Source organism: Trichosurus vulpecula, chromosome 4 (genome assembly GCF_011100635.1).
Source record: "Trichosurus vulpecula isolate mTriVul1 chromosome 4, mTriVul1.pri, whole genome shotgun sequence".
NCBI classification, from domain to species: Eukaryota; Metazoa; Chordata; class Mammalia; order Diprotodontia; family Phalangeridae; genus Trichosurus; species Trichosurus vulpecula.
In genome coordinates, this window is record NC_050576.1 from 183,455,476 (window position 1) to 183,467,429 (window position 11,954).

Below are 11,954 nucleotides of genomic sequence, written 5' to 3' on the forward strand. Positions count from 1 at the left end.
ATGCCTTACAACTGCTGCCTGCCTAGCATCAGCTGCCGCACCAGCTGCTCCTCCAGGCCCTGCCTGCCTCCCAGCTGCCATAGCTGTACCCTCCCCGGGGCCTGCAACATCCCTGCCAATGTGGGCACTTGTGGCTGGTTCTGTGAAGGCTCCTTCAATGGCAATGAGAAAGAGACCATGCAGTTCCTGAACGACCGCCTGGCCAACTACCTGGAGAAGGTGCGCCAGCTGGAGAGGGAGAATGCCGAGCTGGAGGGCAGGATCCAGGAGTGGTGCCAGGAGCAAGTGCCCTATGTGTGCCCAGACTACCAGTCCTATTTCAGGATAATTGAAGAGCTCCAGCAGAAGGTATTAAATGGGTGTCTGGGTATCATTAAGCCATTCTGAGACTTGATAGTAAAGACAAAAGGAATAAGAAATATGAGAAACAGCTTGTATTGTGAAGCTAGGCAAAACAAATTCCACTAAAATTTAAGACTTTTGAAATTTGGCATTGGCATTTCCCATCATTACAGGGAAGTTTAAATTTTTGCCCAGATAATCCTCTGTCTTTCAGCGACCTGTTAAGTATGAATATTTATTTACATAATGGTAATCATATAGAGGAGTTAAAAGCACTTTGCATAAGTGAGCTGTAATTATGAGTTGCTTCTGAGCACTAGCAATCCATCCACCAAAGCCAGTGAAGTTTCTTAGTTGTTGCCCTGATAGGAATAAGAAGAAAGAAATCAGAGTTTAGTTTTTCTGAATGGACCTTATTTATCTTTCTAGTTTGGGCTTTAGTCAATCCCTCAACATTTATTAAGCTTTTGCTATACCTTTTTTTGGACTTTTAAATGAAAGACTGAAATGGTCTATGACTTTTGCCACCTGTAAAAAGAATCAGAGGCAGAGTCAACCTAATACCTGGGAGTCAGGACACCAGAGCTAGGAGACAAAGCAATATTGTCACCTTACCCACCAAGCCAAATTAATGATGGCTGGTGTGAGGGCTTTAATGATTCTACCTCTTCGACACTAGACCCATGAAGCTCTTCACTGACAGAAGACCCTGGAGAGGGACTTAGCAGGAAGCATATTCATTTTTTGAGGGGAGGGGACAATCTTCTTTATTCTCAACTAATCAGTGTTCCATTTCCTAGTCAATTAGCCAATAAGTATTTATGAAATGTCTATTTTTGTGTCAGGCTCAATGATAAACATAGATAGAAAGAGAGGTAAGATCCATAGATTCTGCTCAGAAGTGATTTCTAGTGGGCTTGTAACCAAGAATAAGAATATCTGGAAGTGTGTGTGTGTTTGTAGTTTGGGAAGGGATAGGGGGAATGTTACTAAGAGTCATACAGAATGGAAGGGGGCTATGATTATTTTCAACAAGAGTGTATTGGGGAGAAATTACTTACCTGATACTTTTTTTTATCAATGATTTTCTGAGTTTCCAGTATGTTCATATTGGCAATGAATGACTTTTTACAATCCAATAAAAGATACTGTGATCAACCAGCCAGCCATTTTCTATTGCTCAAATCCAGAGATTGAAGGGCCTAGTTGTTTAAAACTCATAGATGGTTGCCTGCTCTAACACCTTGTTCCCTGTGTGCCCTGTTGGAATATTCTAGATCTTATGCACCAAATCTGAGAACGCCAGGTTGGTGGTACAAATCGACAATGCCAAGCTGGCTGCTGATGACTTCAGGACCAAGTGAGTTGGCATGGTCAAGCAGAGGGTAGTGGTCAACTTGTAGGAATCAGGGCTTAGAGGGACCTCAGGGGTTTTCTGGTCCAACTTCATTTTATAGTTGAGGAAACAGAGACCACGATAGATAAAGTTACCAGCTAAAATTCTATGCAGGTGGAATTGTAGAATCATAGATTTAGAATTGGAAGTGACCTTAGGCCATATCGTTGGGTCCCCTCCTCCTTTTATAGATGAAGAAACTGAGGCATAGAGAAGTGACTCATCCAAGGTCATATAGGTAGTAAGCAGCAGAACCTCCATTAGAACTCAGACTTTATCCTCTGCATTTGGAAATCCAATAATCTTTCCATTATATACCACAGCTGATTATCTTTTTCCATTAATTTCCCTGGTCTGCTCCTTCTTCTGCCTATCATCAATGGCACCCTAGCCTCTTTCTTTGCATTTTCACCAGAGAGATATATTAGAATCACAGATCTTCAATGTTGGAAGGGTCTTTGGGAGAGCTCTAGCCCAACTCCCCCCCTTTATATGCTGAGATAATTGAGGCTCAGAGGTGTTGGAGTGACCTGACCAAGATTCCATAGTGAGGAAACGTCAAGTCATTACAGCCTTCTGTTTCTAAATCCACTCCATCATGCCATTTCCCTTGCTTCATCCAGAACAAATCTCAGGCATGTTGAAGGCTGTTTTTCTTGGGAGTACAAATAGTTCCTGAGCTTCCTTTCCCTAAGATTAAGTTCCCCAGTTTTTGATGATTTGTATAAACTTTAAACAGTGTACAGTCTGATGTCTAAGCTTTAGGGGGAGGGGAACTTGGAGGTGGGGGAGTGCAGCAAGATATTCCGTGAGGGCTTAACATAAGGTGTCCCAAAAGTTTCAGTGCAGTTTTAGGCTAACTGAACTGAGACTTTTGGGACACTTTGTGTAAAGGTGATTAAAGAAATGGACAGAAAAGGCTGCTGTAATCCCCAGGTCCTAATTAGAAACAGTAGGATGAAGACTAAAAGAGACAAACTCTAGAATCTAAGTCAGGACTTATTCCCACCTCTCACTCCACTGATCATCACCTCCAGGTACGAGACAGAGCTGTCCCTACGCCAGCTGGTGGAGGCTGACATCAACAGCCTGCGCAGGATTCTGGATAATCTGACCCTGTGCAAATCTGACCTGGAGGCCCAAGTGGAGTCCCTGAAGGAGGAGCTGCTCTGTCTCAAGCAGAACCATGAGCAGGTAGGGCATGCTGAGCACCTGTGGGACCCAAGCATGCTGGAACCTGCTGTAGTGTAATCAGTGCAGGTAGGAGGCAGAAGGGCCATTTGTTATGCCCCAAGGATCTAGGGAAGTTATTTTAGTAACAAATCCTATTACATAAAATGAGAGAATGAGTAATGTGCAAATTGGATACATGATATGGAATTTGAATTTTCTGCTTGAGGCCACACACCTGAGCAAAGAAAAACTGATGCACACGCTCATAAAATAAGGTCAGCAGCAGGACAACTTTCTATGGCCTCCTTTTCTGCATTCACGATGGAAACCCTTATGGCTTCAGAAGGAATAGGAGTGAGCTGGAAGGGGCCTTCAGGACTGCCTTTGTCATAGAAGAGGATACTGAGGTCTGGCACACAGGAGTGTTCAGAAACCAGCATGCAAGTCTCCTTCATCCTAGACGAGTGCTCTTGGCAGCACACCACAGGGATGCTAAATCCTGACAAATTTGTGGTTTGATTAGTTCTGCTTCAGAGAGTAAGCACCTTGACTCTGCAGTAGCCTGTGGGAATGTGTGAAGGAGGTTAAGAGCAAAATGACTAGAAGTTTTCCTTCATGGGACTTCTACCTCTACTGTGAGAGCCAAAGAGCTTCCTGAAGAGCTTGATTCTGTCCAAGGATGAACACCTTGAGCATTTTTCTCCTTTTGATCCTTTTTTCTCCCTCCCTTCCTCCTACCTTCCATCCTTTCTACCTTTCTTAGCTTCCTCCCTTTCCCTTCTTCCTTTTCTCCCTCCTTCTTTCTCTCCCTCCCTTCCTCCCTCTCTCACTCCCTTCCTTCCTTCCTTCCTTCCTTCCTTCCTTCCTTCCTTCCTTTGTTCTTTCCTTCCTTCTTTTCTTTATTCCTTCTTTCCTCCCTCCCCCCCTCCCTCTCTGACAGTGCTACTCCCCCTTTTCCCATGGAGGTGTGTGTGGTTGCATAGGAATCAAATACTGGATTCCATTGCAAGAGACTTTAGACATAGTTGGCCTTGGGCTTCTCCCAAGAGGAAATTCTAGGGCAGAGGAGCTATAAAGAAGAGAGCTCTTCCAGTGGTGCCCTTTTATCTAAGATAAAATGGCCAGTGCTTTCTCCTGTTGATGGAAGTCTAATTTTAGTCTGTGGCTGATGGAATCTATTGAATCTTTAGAAAGGCTTTGTATGTTTTCCAGGGAAGAAAGTTATCAGGCTTCTTTGCATTCACTTTGACTCTTTTCTTCCCCAGGAAGTCAACACCTTGAGATGCCAGATTGGGGAGCGTCTCAACGTGGAGGTGGACGCTGCCCCAACTGTGGACCTGAACAGGATCCTGAATGAGACCAGGTGTCAGTATGAGACTGTGGTGGAGAACAACCGCAGAGATGTGGAGGAATGGTTCACCACTCAGGTGAGGGCCCAGCTCATGGCCACTGCACAACCAGAAATTTCCTGTGGCCTTGAGGATCATGTTCTCACCTTTTTGCTCTCCTCTTGTGACATTTCAGACAGAGGAACTGAACAAGCAGGTGGTGTCCAGCTCTGAACAGCTGCAGAACTGTCAGGCTGAGATCATTGAGCTGAGACGTACTGTCAATGCTCTGGAGATTGAGCTGCAGGCCCAACATAATCTGGTGGGTAACTTTTAACACTGGATGGCAGAATAGGCATCCAAAAGGGTCTTAACAAGTCAGAGCATTCAGCTAATTTAAATGAGATAATATTTAACCAGGATAAATGTAAAGTATTACATTTCGAGGTCCAAAAAATCAGTTTCACCAGATGCAGGAGGAATGATCACATAGCAGTTTTTATGGGAATGATCTGGGGATTTTAGTGAATTGTAAGCTCAATGTGAGTCAACAGAGTGATACAGCAGCCAAGAAGGCCTATGGAATCTTAGGCTACATTAAACTAAGTGGGGTGTCCAGGCCTGGGAAGGTAGGAAATTCTCTGCATTCTATCCTAGTCAGACCCCATCTGGAATAAATGTGTGAAGGACATGTCACACATAAAAAAGGATGCTGGTAAGCTGGAGAATACCCAGATAAAGGCAAACAGATTGGTGAAAGGTATCGCAATCATGCCAGATAAGACTTGAATGAAGGAGCTAGGAGGTTTAGCTTGGAGAAGACCTAAGAAGGATATGATTGCTCTCTTCAGGTATTTAAAAGTTGGTCATATGGTAGAAGGCTCAGCCTTGCTTTGTCTTGGGGGCCAGTATTAGGAGCAGGGGGTGGGACTTTTGAAGAGTCAAATTTGGGATTAATAACAAGAAAACAAAAAAGCCAAAACCTCCTAACAGTTAGAGTTGTCCCAAAGTGGAATTGGCTGCCTTGGGAAGTCCTGGGTTCCCCATTACTGAAAGTCTTTCAGCAAAGGTTGTGTAGGACTATTTATCTAGTGTGGTATAGAGTGGTATGGGTAGGTTTTGGATAGCTTCTGAGACCCCTTTCCAATTCTCAAATTCTTTAATACAGTCCCCAAGAGAGTTCTCTGCTTTGTGACAACTAGAATGATATAAAAGTGTGAGGGAGAAGAGTGAAACATCTGAATTTTGGGGAGATCAATACTATTATGAATGAAGAGCAGTTACTATTTCTGACATTCATTTTTCTTCTCCATCATAGAGAGATTCTCTTGAAAACACTCTGACAGAGACAGAGGCTCGTTACAGCTCCCAGCTGTCCCAGGTACAGTGTATGATCACCAATGTTGAAGACCAGCTGGCTGAGATCCGTGGTGACCTGGAGAGGCAGAACCAAGAGTACCAGGTGCTCCTGGATGTCCGGGCTCGCCTTGAGTGTGAGATCGCAACCTATCAGGGTCTACTGGACAGTGAGGATTGCAAGTAAGTCCAATACTGGTGATTTCTTCCCTGGCATTGTGAATTTTTATTTTTTATTTTTTGCAGTGGGAGGGTGGGTGGGGAGGGGATAACCTAATTAATCATTTCAAATGGAAAGAGAAGTGTGGGAAGCAGGGAAGTAGCATGGTACAGTGGTTCTGGAGAGGATGTGGTTTCAGAACCTACCTCTGCTCCTTGCTACTCTGTGACCTTGCTTTAGTTTCTTCCTCTGTAAAATGAGTTTGCACCAGGTGGACTTCCAAACCTGCATCTATGATCATATGAACATGGTGGGGCTAAGTAGGTTGCAATATGTTACCAATTGGTAATTTACACTTGAGTAGCAGAGTGCAGGTTTTAAATGGGAAATGTATGATCCGTAGAGCCCTCCAATATGACTATGAAGTTAATGTATCCTGGTAAAGATGGGGAGAGTGAGTGATAATAGATGCCAAGCCAAGAGATACATTTGTATGCATGAACATTAAATGACTTAAAGAAAGGCCTGAAGTAAGCTCAAGGTTAGATTCTTTTTTGGAGCATTTATGAGAGGACTAGGACAAGATCTGCACAAGATGAGAAGGCATGGAAGGGTTGTGATTCACTTTTTCAGAGGAATTATAGATCCACCTGGATGAGATCACAGATCCATCAATTGTTCAAGGATTCAAGGATTCATCTTGGGAATGGAAATCATAATATGATCTAATTAAATCCAACAAACATTTTTAAAAGCACCTCTTATGCATCAGACACTGTGCTAGTATCCCCAGCACCTGCCTTCATGTGACTTATATTCTACTGAGAGGTTGTTAGTTGTCTTTATTTTCATGTCTTCTAAACAGAAGTTGCCCTTCACCAAACTAATTCGACTCCATTAATTTTGTCTCCCCAGACTTCCCTGCAATCCCTGTGCAACAACCAATGCCTGTGGCAAGCCCATTGGCCCTTGCCCAATCAGCAATCCTTGTGTCCCATGTGCCCCTTGTGGACCCTGTGCCCCTCGCTCGAGATGTGGCCCCTGCAACTCTTTTGTGCGCTAAAGACCCCAGGCAGCAAGGAAGAGAAAGGAGGGAAGGGCCAAGTACTGATCTGCTCCAGCCCTGTTTCATCCAAAGACTTCAATAATAAAAACTGATTGCTCCCCAGCCTTCCTGTTGGATTGCAGTGTAAAAACTTCTCACTAGCCAAAAAGTACACTTTCAGGAAAATATGGATTTGATATCTGTGACTTTTGTCTCTCACCCATCAGCTATTTTCACCTGCCTGCTCCTTTAGCACAGCATCTGCTTTTGGGGTGACTCTTGGATCAGGCAGGGCTCACTTATTGTGAGCTAGATGCTTTCCTGAGCAATGCAAAACAGATTGGATAAGACAAAGTGCTGTAATTGTCATGATGATGCATGTTTATTGTATTTTACATTTTAATAATTTATTTCATAAAATAATTACATTTAGTAGAGACGAGATGATCATACCACTAAAAGAATGAATTTTTGTCATTTCTGAATACCCCTTTCAGTCTCTGGAGATTCAGTGAAAGTCCTTTGTTATCCTCCTAATAAACTCAATTATTCTAGCACAATGGCAATTATAGCTGTCTTTTCTATTTATTGATTTTTGACTCAATTAGACTGAATGGCTGAAAGTTGACTAGGTGCTCTTCATGTGAATCGCAACTTTCCATTACATAAAAATATTCCTGTCCACCTTGTCTACAGAGCTGATTTGTGTGTTTGGGAGGAGAAGGGAGGAAAGGAAAAGTTAAGACACATATTTAGAACTATTTCCCAGGAAATGTGAACTGTCAGGTAATAGCCATTAAAACCCAAATGCCATACTGAGTATCTATGGAATGATAAAAATGAATGATTATGGGACAAATCGAATGAATGCCAGATTTGGAATCTGAGGACCTTTGTTCGAATTCCAGCTTTGCCACTTGCCTTGAACAAGTGGCTTAATCACTATGGCTTTCAGTTGTCTTTTCTTCAACATGAGTTGGATTATAGATATGGTTTCCTTCAGCTTAAAGCCTATGCTCCTGTGAACTTATGTTGGCTTTTCATGGCAAACTGTTAAATTTACCTGGCAAGACAAATGGTCTACTTAGTGTTGCTTGAATTCCATTTCATTGGTATTTATTCATGTATATTTGGCAACTAGATGGTGCAGTAGATAGTGCGCCAGGCCTGGAGTCAGGAAGATTTGAGTTCAAATCTGGCCTCAGATGCTTAATAGCTGAGTGACTCTGGGCAAGTCTCTTAATCTTGTTTGCCTCAGTTTCCTCATCTGCAAAATGAACTGGAGATGGAAATGAAAAACTACTCTGATATCTTTGCCAAGGAAACCCCAAATGGGGTCACAAAGAGTCGGATATGACTGGAAACAACTGAACAACAAAAATTTGGCTTTATCAGTGAGCAATACAAACCGCTAATGTAGCTATGAAGCCATGTATTTTGAGAAAGATAGAGATGCTTACATAGAGATAATTTGACTATGAGAGATACCAGTTAATCAAGAAATAGAGATTGAGTACCTATTTTCCAAATCATGATGCAGTGGAAACAATGGACTGGAACACAGAGAACCTAGATTTAAATTTAAATTTATGAACTCTGGCAAATCATTTTTCTCTTCTTTGGGCACCAATTACTTCATCAGTATTATAAGGAGATTGGACTAGATCTCTAAGTTTCTCTCTGTCTCTGAACTGATGAATAAACATTTATTATATGTCTATTATCTATGCAAAAATTTGGCCAGGCTTTGTATTGATATAAAGAAAAAGGGAATACAATAGGTAAAGACAATAGGTCAAGGAAATCTAGGGCTATTTCTGGATATTGTTCCAGGGAGGCTAAGGGGAGACAATGGACATAGACTAGATTCCAGTGGTCTCACCCACTTTAATCTATTGGTCCCTTCAGATCTCTTCCTATGCTCCTTGATGCCATGAGGTCTCAGCTGTGCTTGTTTTCCCCACTTTCAGTAACAGAGATAGAACCTAATCTTCTAATTCCCTGCTGATTTGGAAGAAGAAACATGGAGGCCCACTATGGCTCACAATTATCTCTTTTTTCCATCTCTCCATATGGCTTCTCTTCATTCCAGTTGAGTGACTTCTGAACCAAAGAAGGAAAATGGAAGGAAATTTCTTCCCAGGTTCAAAGTCCATAGAAACATGGAAAATGTTGAAAAAAGCTTATTTACCAATATTCTCACTCTGTCAAACCTTCAAGATAATTCCTCTGAGTGAGGAATCATAACTAAAATTTAAATATTATCTTCTCTCCCACCCAAGCTGGTTTTCTCTCTGAACCTGCCTATTTCTGTCAATGATATCATTCTTTTAACTTAAAACCCTGGTTATTGTTCAATCTTCTCCCCGCCTCCCCAGTTGTGTCTGACTCTTCATAACCCCATTTGGGTTTTTCTTGGCTAAGATAGTAGAGTGGTTTGCCATTTCCTTCCCTAGTTCATTTTTACAGATGAGGAAACTGAAGCAAACAAGGTTAAATGACTTGCCCAGGGACACACAGACAGCAAGTGTCTGAAGCCAGATTTGGACTCAAGTTGATGAGTCTTCCTGACTCCAGGCCTGGCACTTTAACCATTGCATCACACAGCTGCCCTCCAAACCCTGGAGCCTTTCTTAAGTTTGTCCTCTCCTACTTCCTCTATATGTAGTGATCAAACCCTGTGGATTCTTTTGTAATGTCTTAGATTTCTTCCTTTCCTTTCCATTGTTACCACCCTAGATCAAGACCTCTTCTTCTATTGCCTAGAGCATTACAACAATCAGCTCTCTTTACAATTCATCTATATTATTCTTCTACCTTCTTAGGAAGAGGACCAAATACTTCTCTGAAAAAAAGCTGAGGTCATTTGAACTTCTCTTTATGCTCTCTTTTTCTCCAATTTTGCTCTCTAAATCTCAATATTGTTCCCTATCCCTCCTTCACTTGTTCAAGTCTAGGAAGAAGAGGGGGACATTATTCTTGCAAATTTTAACTCTTCTACCTGTGTCCTTCAATCAGTGTTGAGGGAAAGCCAATGCAAAAGAAAAAGAATATTAAAAACAAACAAAACTCCTCATCTGAGGAAGTCTTTCCTAAGTTATCTAAATGAAGCTTTTACTCTGTCTTCCAGGAAGAGCAGAAAATAGCCCTGAGGTGATGGGCTGACTCATAAAAGAGCTATGAATACTCAATGTAAGGTAGATGCGACATAGCAGCTGAAATTCAATGGAAAAGCAACAGAAGACATTAGCCCATTACAAACAGCAAATGGTGAATTTGGAGGAAGCAGCTCAACAGATCACTTCAGTGGGTTTCTGGGGAAACAGTAAGTGGAAACTTTGGTTGCAGAGTGGTGTTTCAACTAGGATGCCACTTTCTTAGAAAATAAGCAAAGAAAATAGTCAATGATGACTTCGTTAAAGTAGTAGGATTCAAAATAAATTCACAAAATCAATATCATTGCTATAGAGCAATAGCAAAATCTAGGAACAAATAGAGGGAAGCTAAAGTAAACAACAAAAACAACTTTATTGAGTATATATATATATATATATATATATATATATATATATATATATATACGTATATATATCCACATATAGGGATATATATATACACATACACTCATACACACATACACACACACACACACATATATTCTCAGAGTTAAGCTACCATGGCACACTTAAGACCTCAGGGGTGTGCTGATGAATATTTAAGAACAGTCTCTCTGGGGGCACAATGTCATGTAGGACATACTTTTTTTTTAGCAGCTTCTATGTTATTTATTTAATATTTTTAGTTTTCAGCATTGATTTCCACAAGATTTTGAATTACAAATTTTCTCCCCATTTCGACCTGCCCCCCATTCCAAGATGGCATATATTCTGATTGCCCCATTCCCCAGTCAGCCTTCCCTTCTGTCACCTCCTTGCCTGTATACCTTATTTCCCAGTTGCATGCAAAACAACTTCTTTTGAACATCTGTTTTTAAAACTTTGAGTTTGAAATTCTCTCCCCTCTTCCCTCTCTACCCACCCTCCCTAAGAAGGCTCGCAATTCAACATAGGCCACATGGGTATCATTATGTAAAACCCTTCCACAATACTCATGTTGTGAAAGACTAACCATATTTTGCTCCATCCTATCCTGTCCCCCTTTATTCAATTTTCTCCCTTGACCCTGTCTTTTTTTGAAAGTGTTTGCTTTTGATTACCTCCTCCCCCTATCTGCCTTCCCTTCCATTGTCCCGCAATTTTTATCTTCTTCCTCCTTCTCTCCTGTGGGGCAAGATACCCAACTGAGTGGGTATGTTATTCCCTCCTCAGGTCAAATCTGATGAGAGCAAGTTTAATTCATTCCCCCCACCTGCCCCCTCTTCCCTTCCAAATGTATTGCTTTTTCTTGTCAATTTTATGCGAGATAATTTGCCCCATTCTCTCTCTCCCTTTCTCCCTCCCTCAATATATCCCTCTCTCATCCCTTAATTTGATTATATATTTTTAGATATCATCCCTTCATATTCATCTCACACTGTGCCCTCTATGTCTATATATGTATATATATATATATATATGTTTGTATGTATGTATGTATGTATGTATGTATGTATATTCCCTTCAGCTACCCTAATACTGAGGTCTCATGAATTACACACATCATCTTTCCATGTAAACAAATGTAATGTAAACAAAACAGTTCAACTTTAGTAAGGCCCTTATGATTTCTCTTTCTTGTTTACATTTTCATGCTTCTCTTGATTCTTGTGTTTGAAAATCAAATTTTCTATTAAGCACTGGTCTTTTCACTGAGAAAGCTTGAATGTCTTTTATTTTATTGAAAATCCATATTTTGCCTTGGAGCAGTATACTCAGTTTTGCTGGGTAGGTAATTCTTGGTTTTAATCCTAGCTCCATTGACCTCTGGAATATCATATTCTAAGCCCTTCAATCCCTTAATGTAGAAGCTGCTAGATCTTGTGTTATCCTGATTGTGTTTCCACAATACTCAAATTGTTTCTTTCTGGCTGCTTGCAGTATTTCCTTCTTGATCTGGGAGCTCTGGAATTTGGTGACAATATTCCTAGGAGTTTTCTTTTTGGGATCTTTGTCAGGAGGTGATCAGTGGATTCTTTCAATTTCTATTTTGCCCTGT

The 11,954-nt window shown here is 41.2% G+C and overlaps 1 protein-coding gene across 1 annotated transcript; it reads left to right on the forward strand.

Annotated features, from left to right (window-relative positions):
- LOC118846545 (keratin, type I cuticular Ha3-I) lies at positions 1-6,818 on the forward strand. The gene is made up of 7 exons (XM_036755211.1): positions 1-348; positions 1,620-1,702; positions 2,776-2,932; positions 4,177-4,338; positions 4,436-4,561; positions 5,558-5,778; positions 6,671-6,818. Exons 1-7 carry the CDS (start codon positions 1-3, stop codon positions 6,816-6,818), a joined length of 1,245 nt encoding a protein of 414 aa, XP_036611106.1.
- Positions 6,819-11,954: the final 5,136 nt, after the last annotated feature.

Excerpts from the sequence above, each read along its gene's own strand:
- LOC118846545 (XM_036755211.1), top strand. The coding sequence starts at position 1 with ATGCCTTACAACTGCTGCCTGCCTAGCATCAGCTGCCGCACCAGCTGC. Across the intron at positions 349-1,619 it reads TTGAAGAGCTCCAGCAGAAG|ATCTTATGCACCAAATCTGA; the intron begins GTATTAAATGGG and ends GGAATATTCTAG. Across the intron at positions 5,779-6,670 it reads CTGGACAGTGAGGATTGCAA|ACTTCCCTGCAATCCCTGTG; the intron begins GTAAGTCCAATA and ends TTGTCTCCCCAG.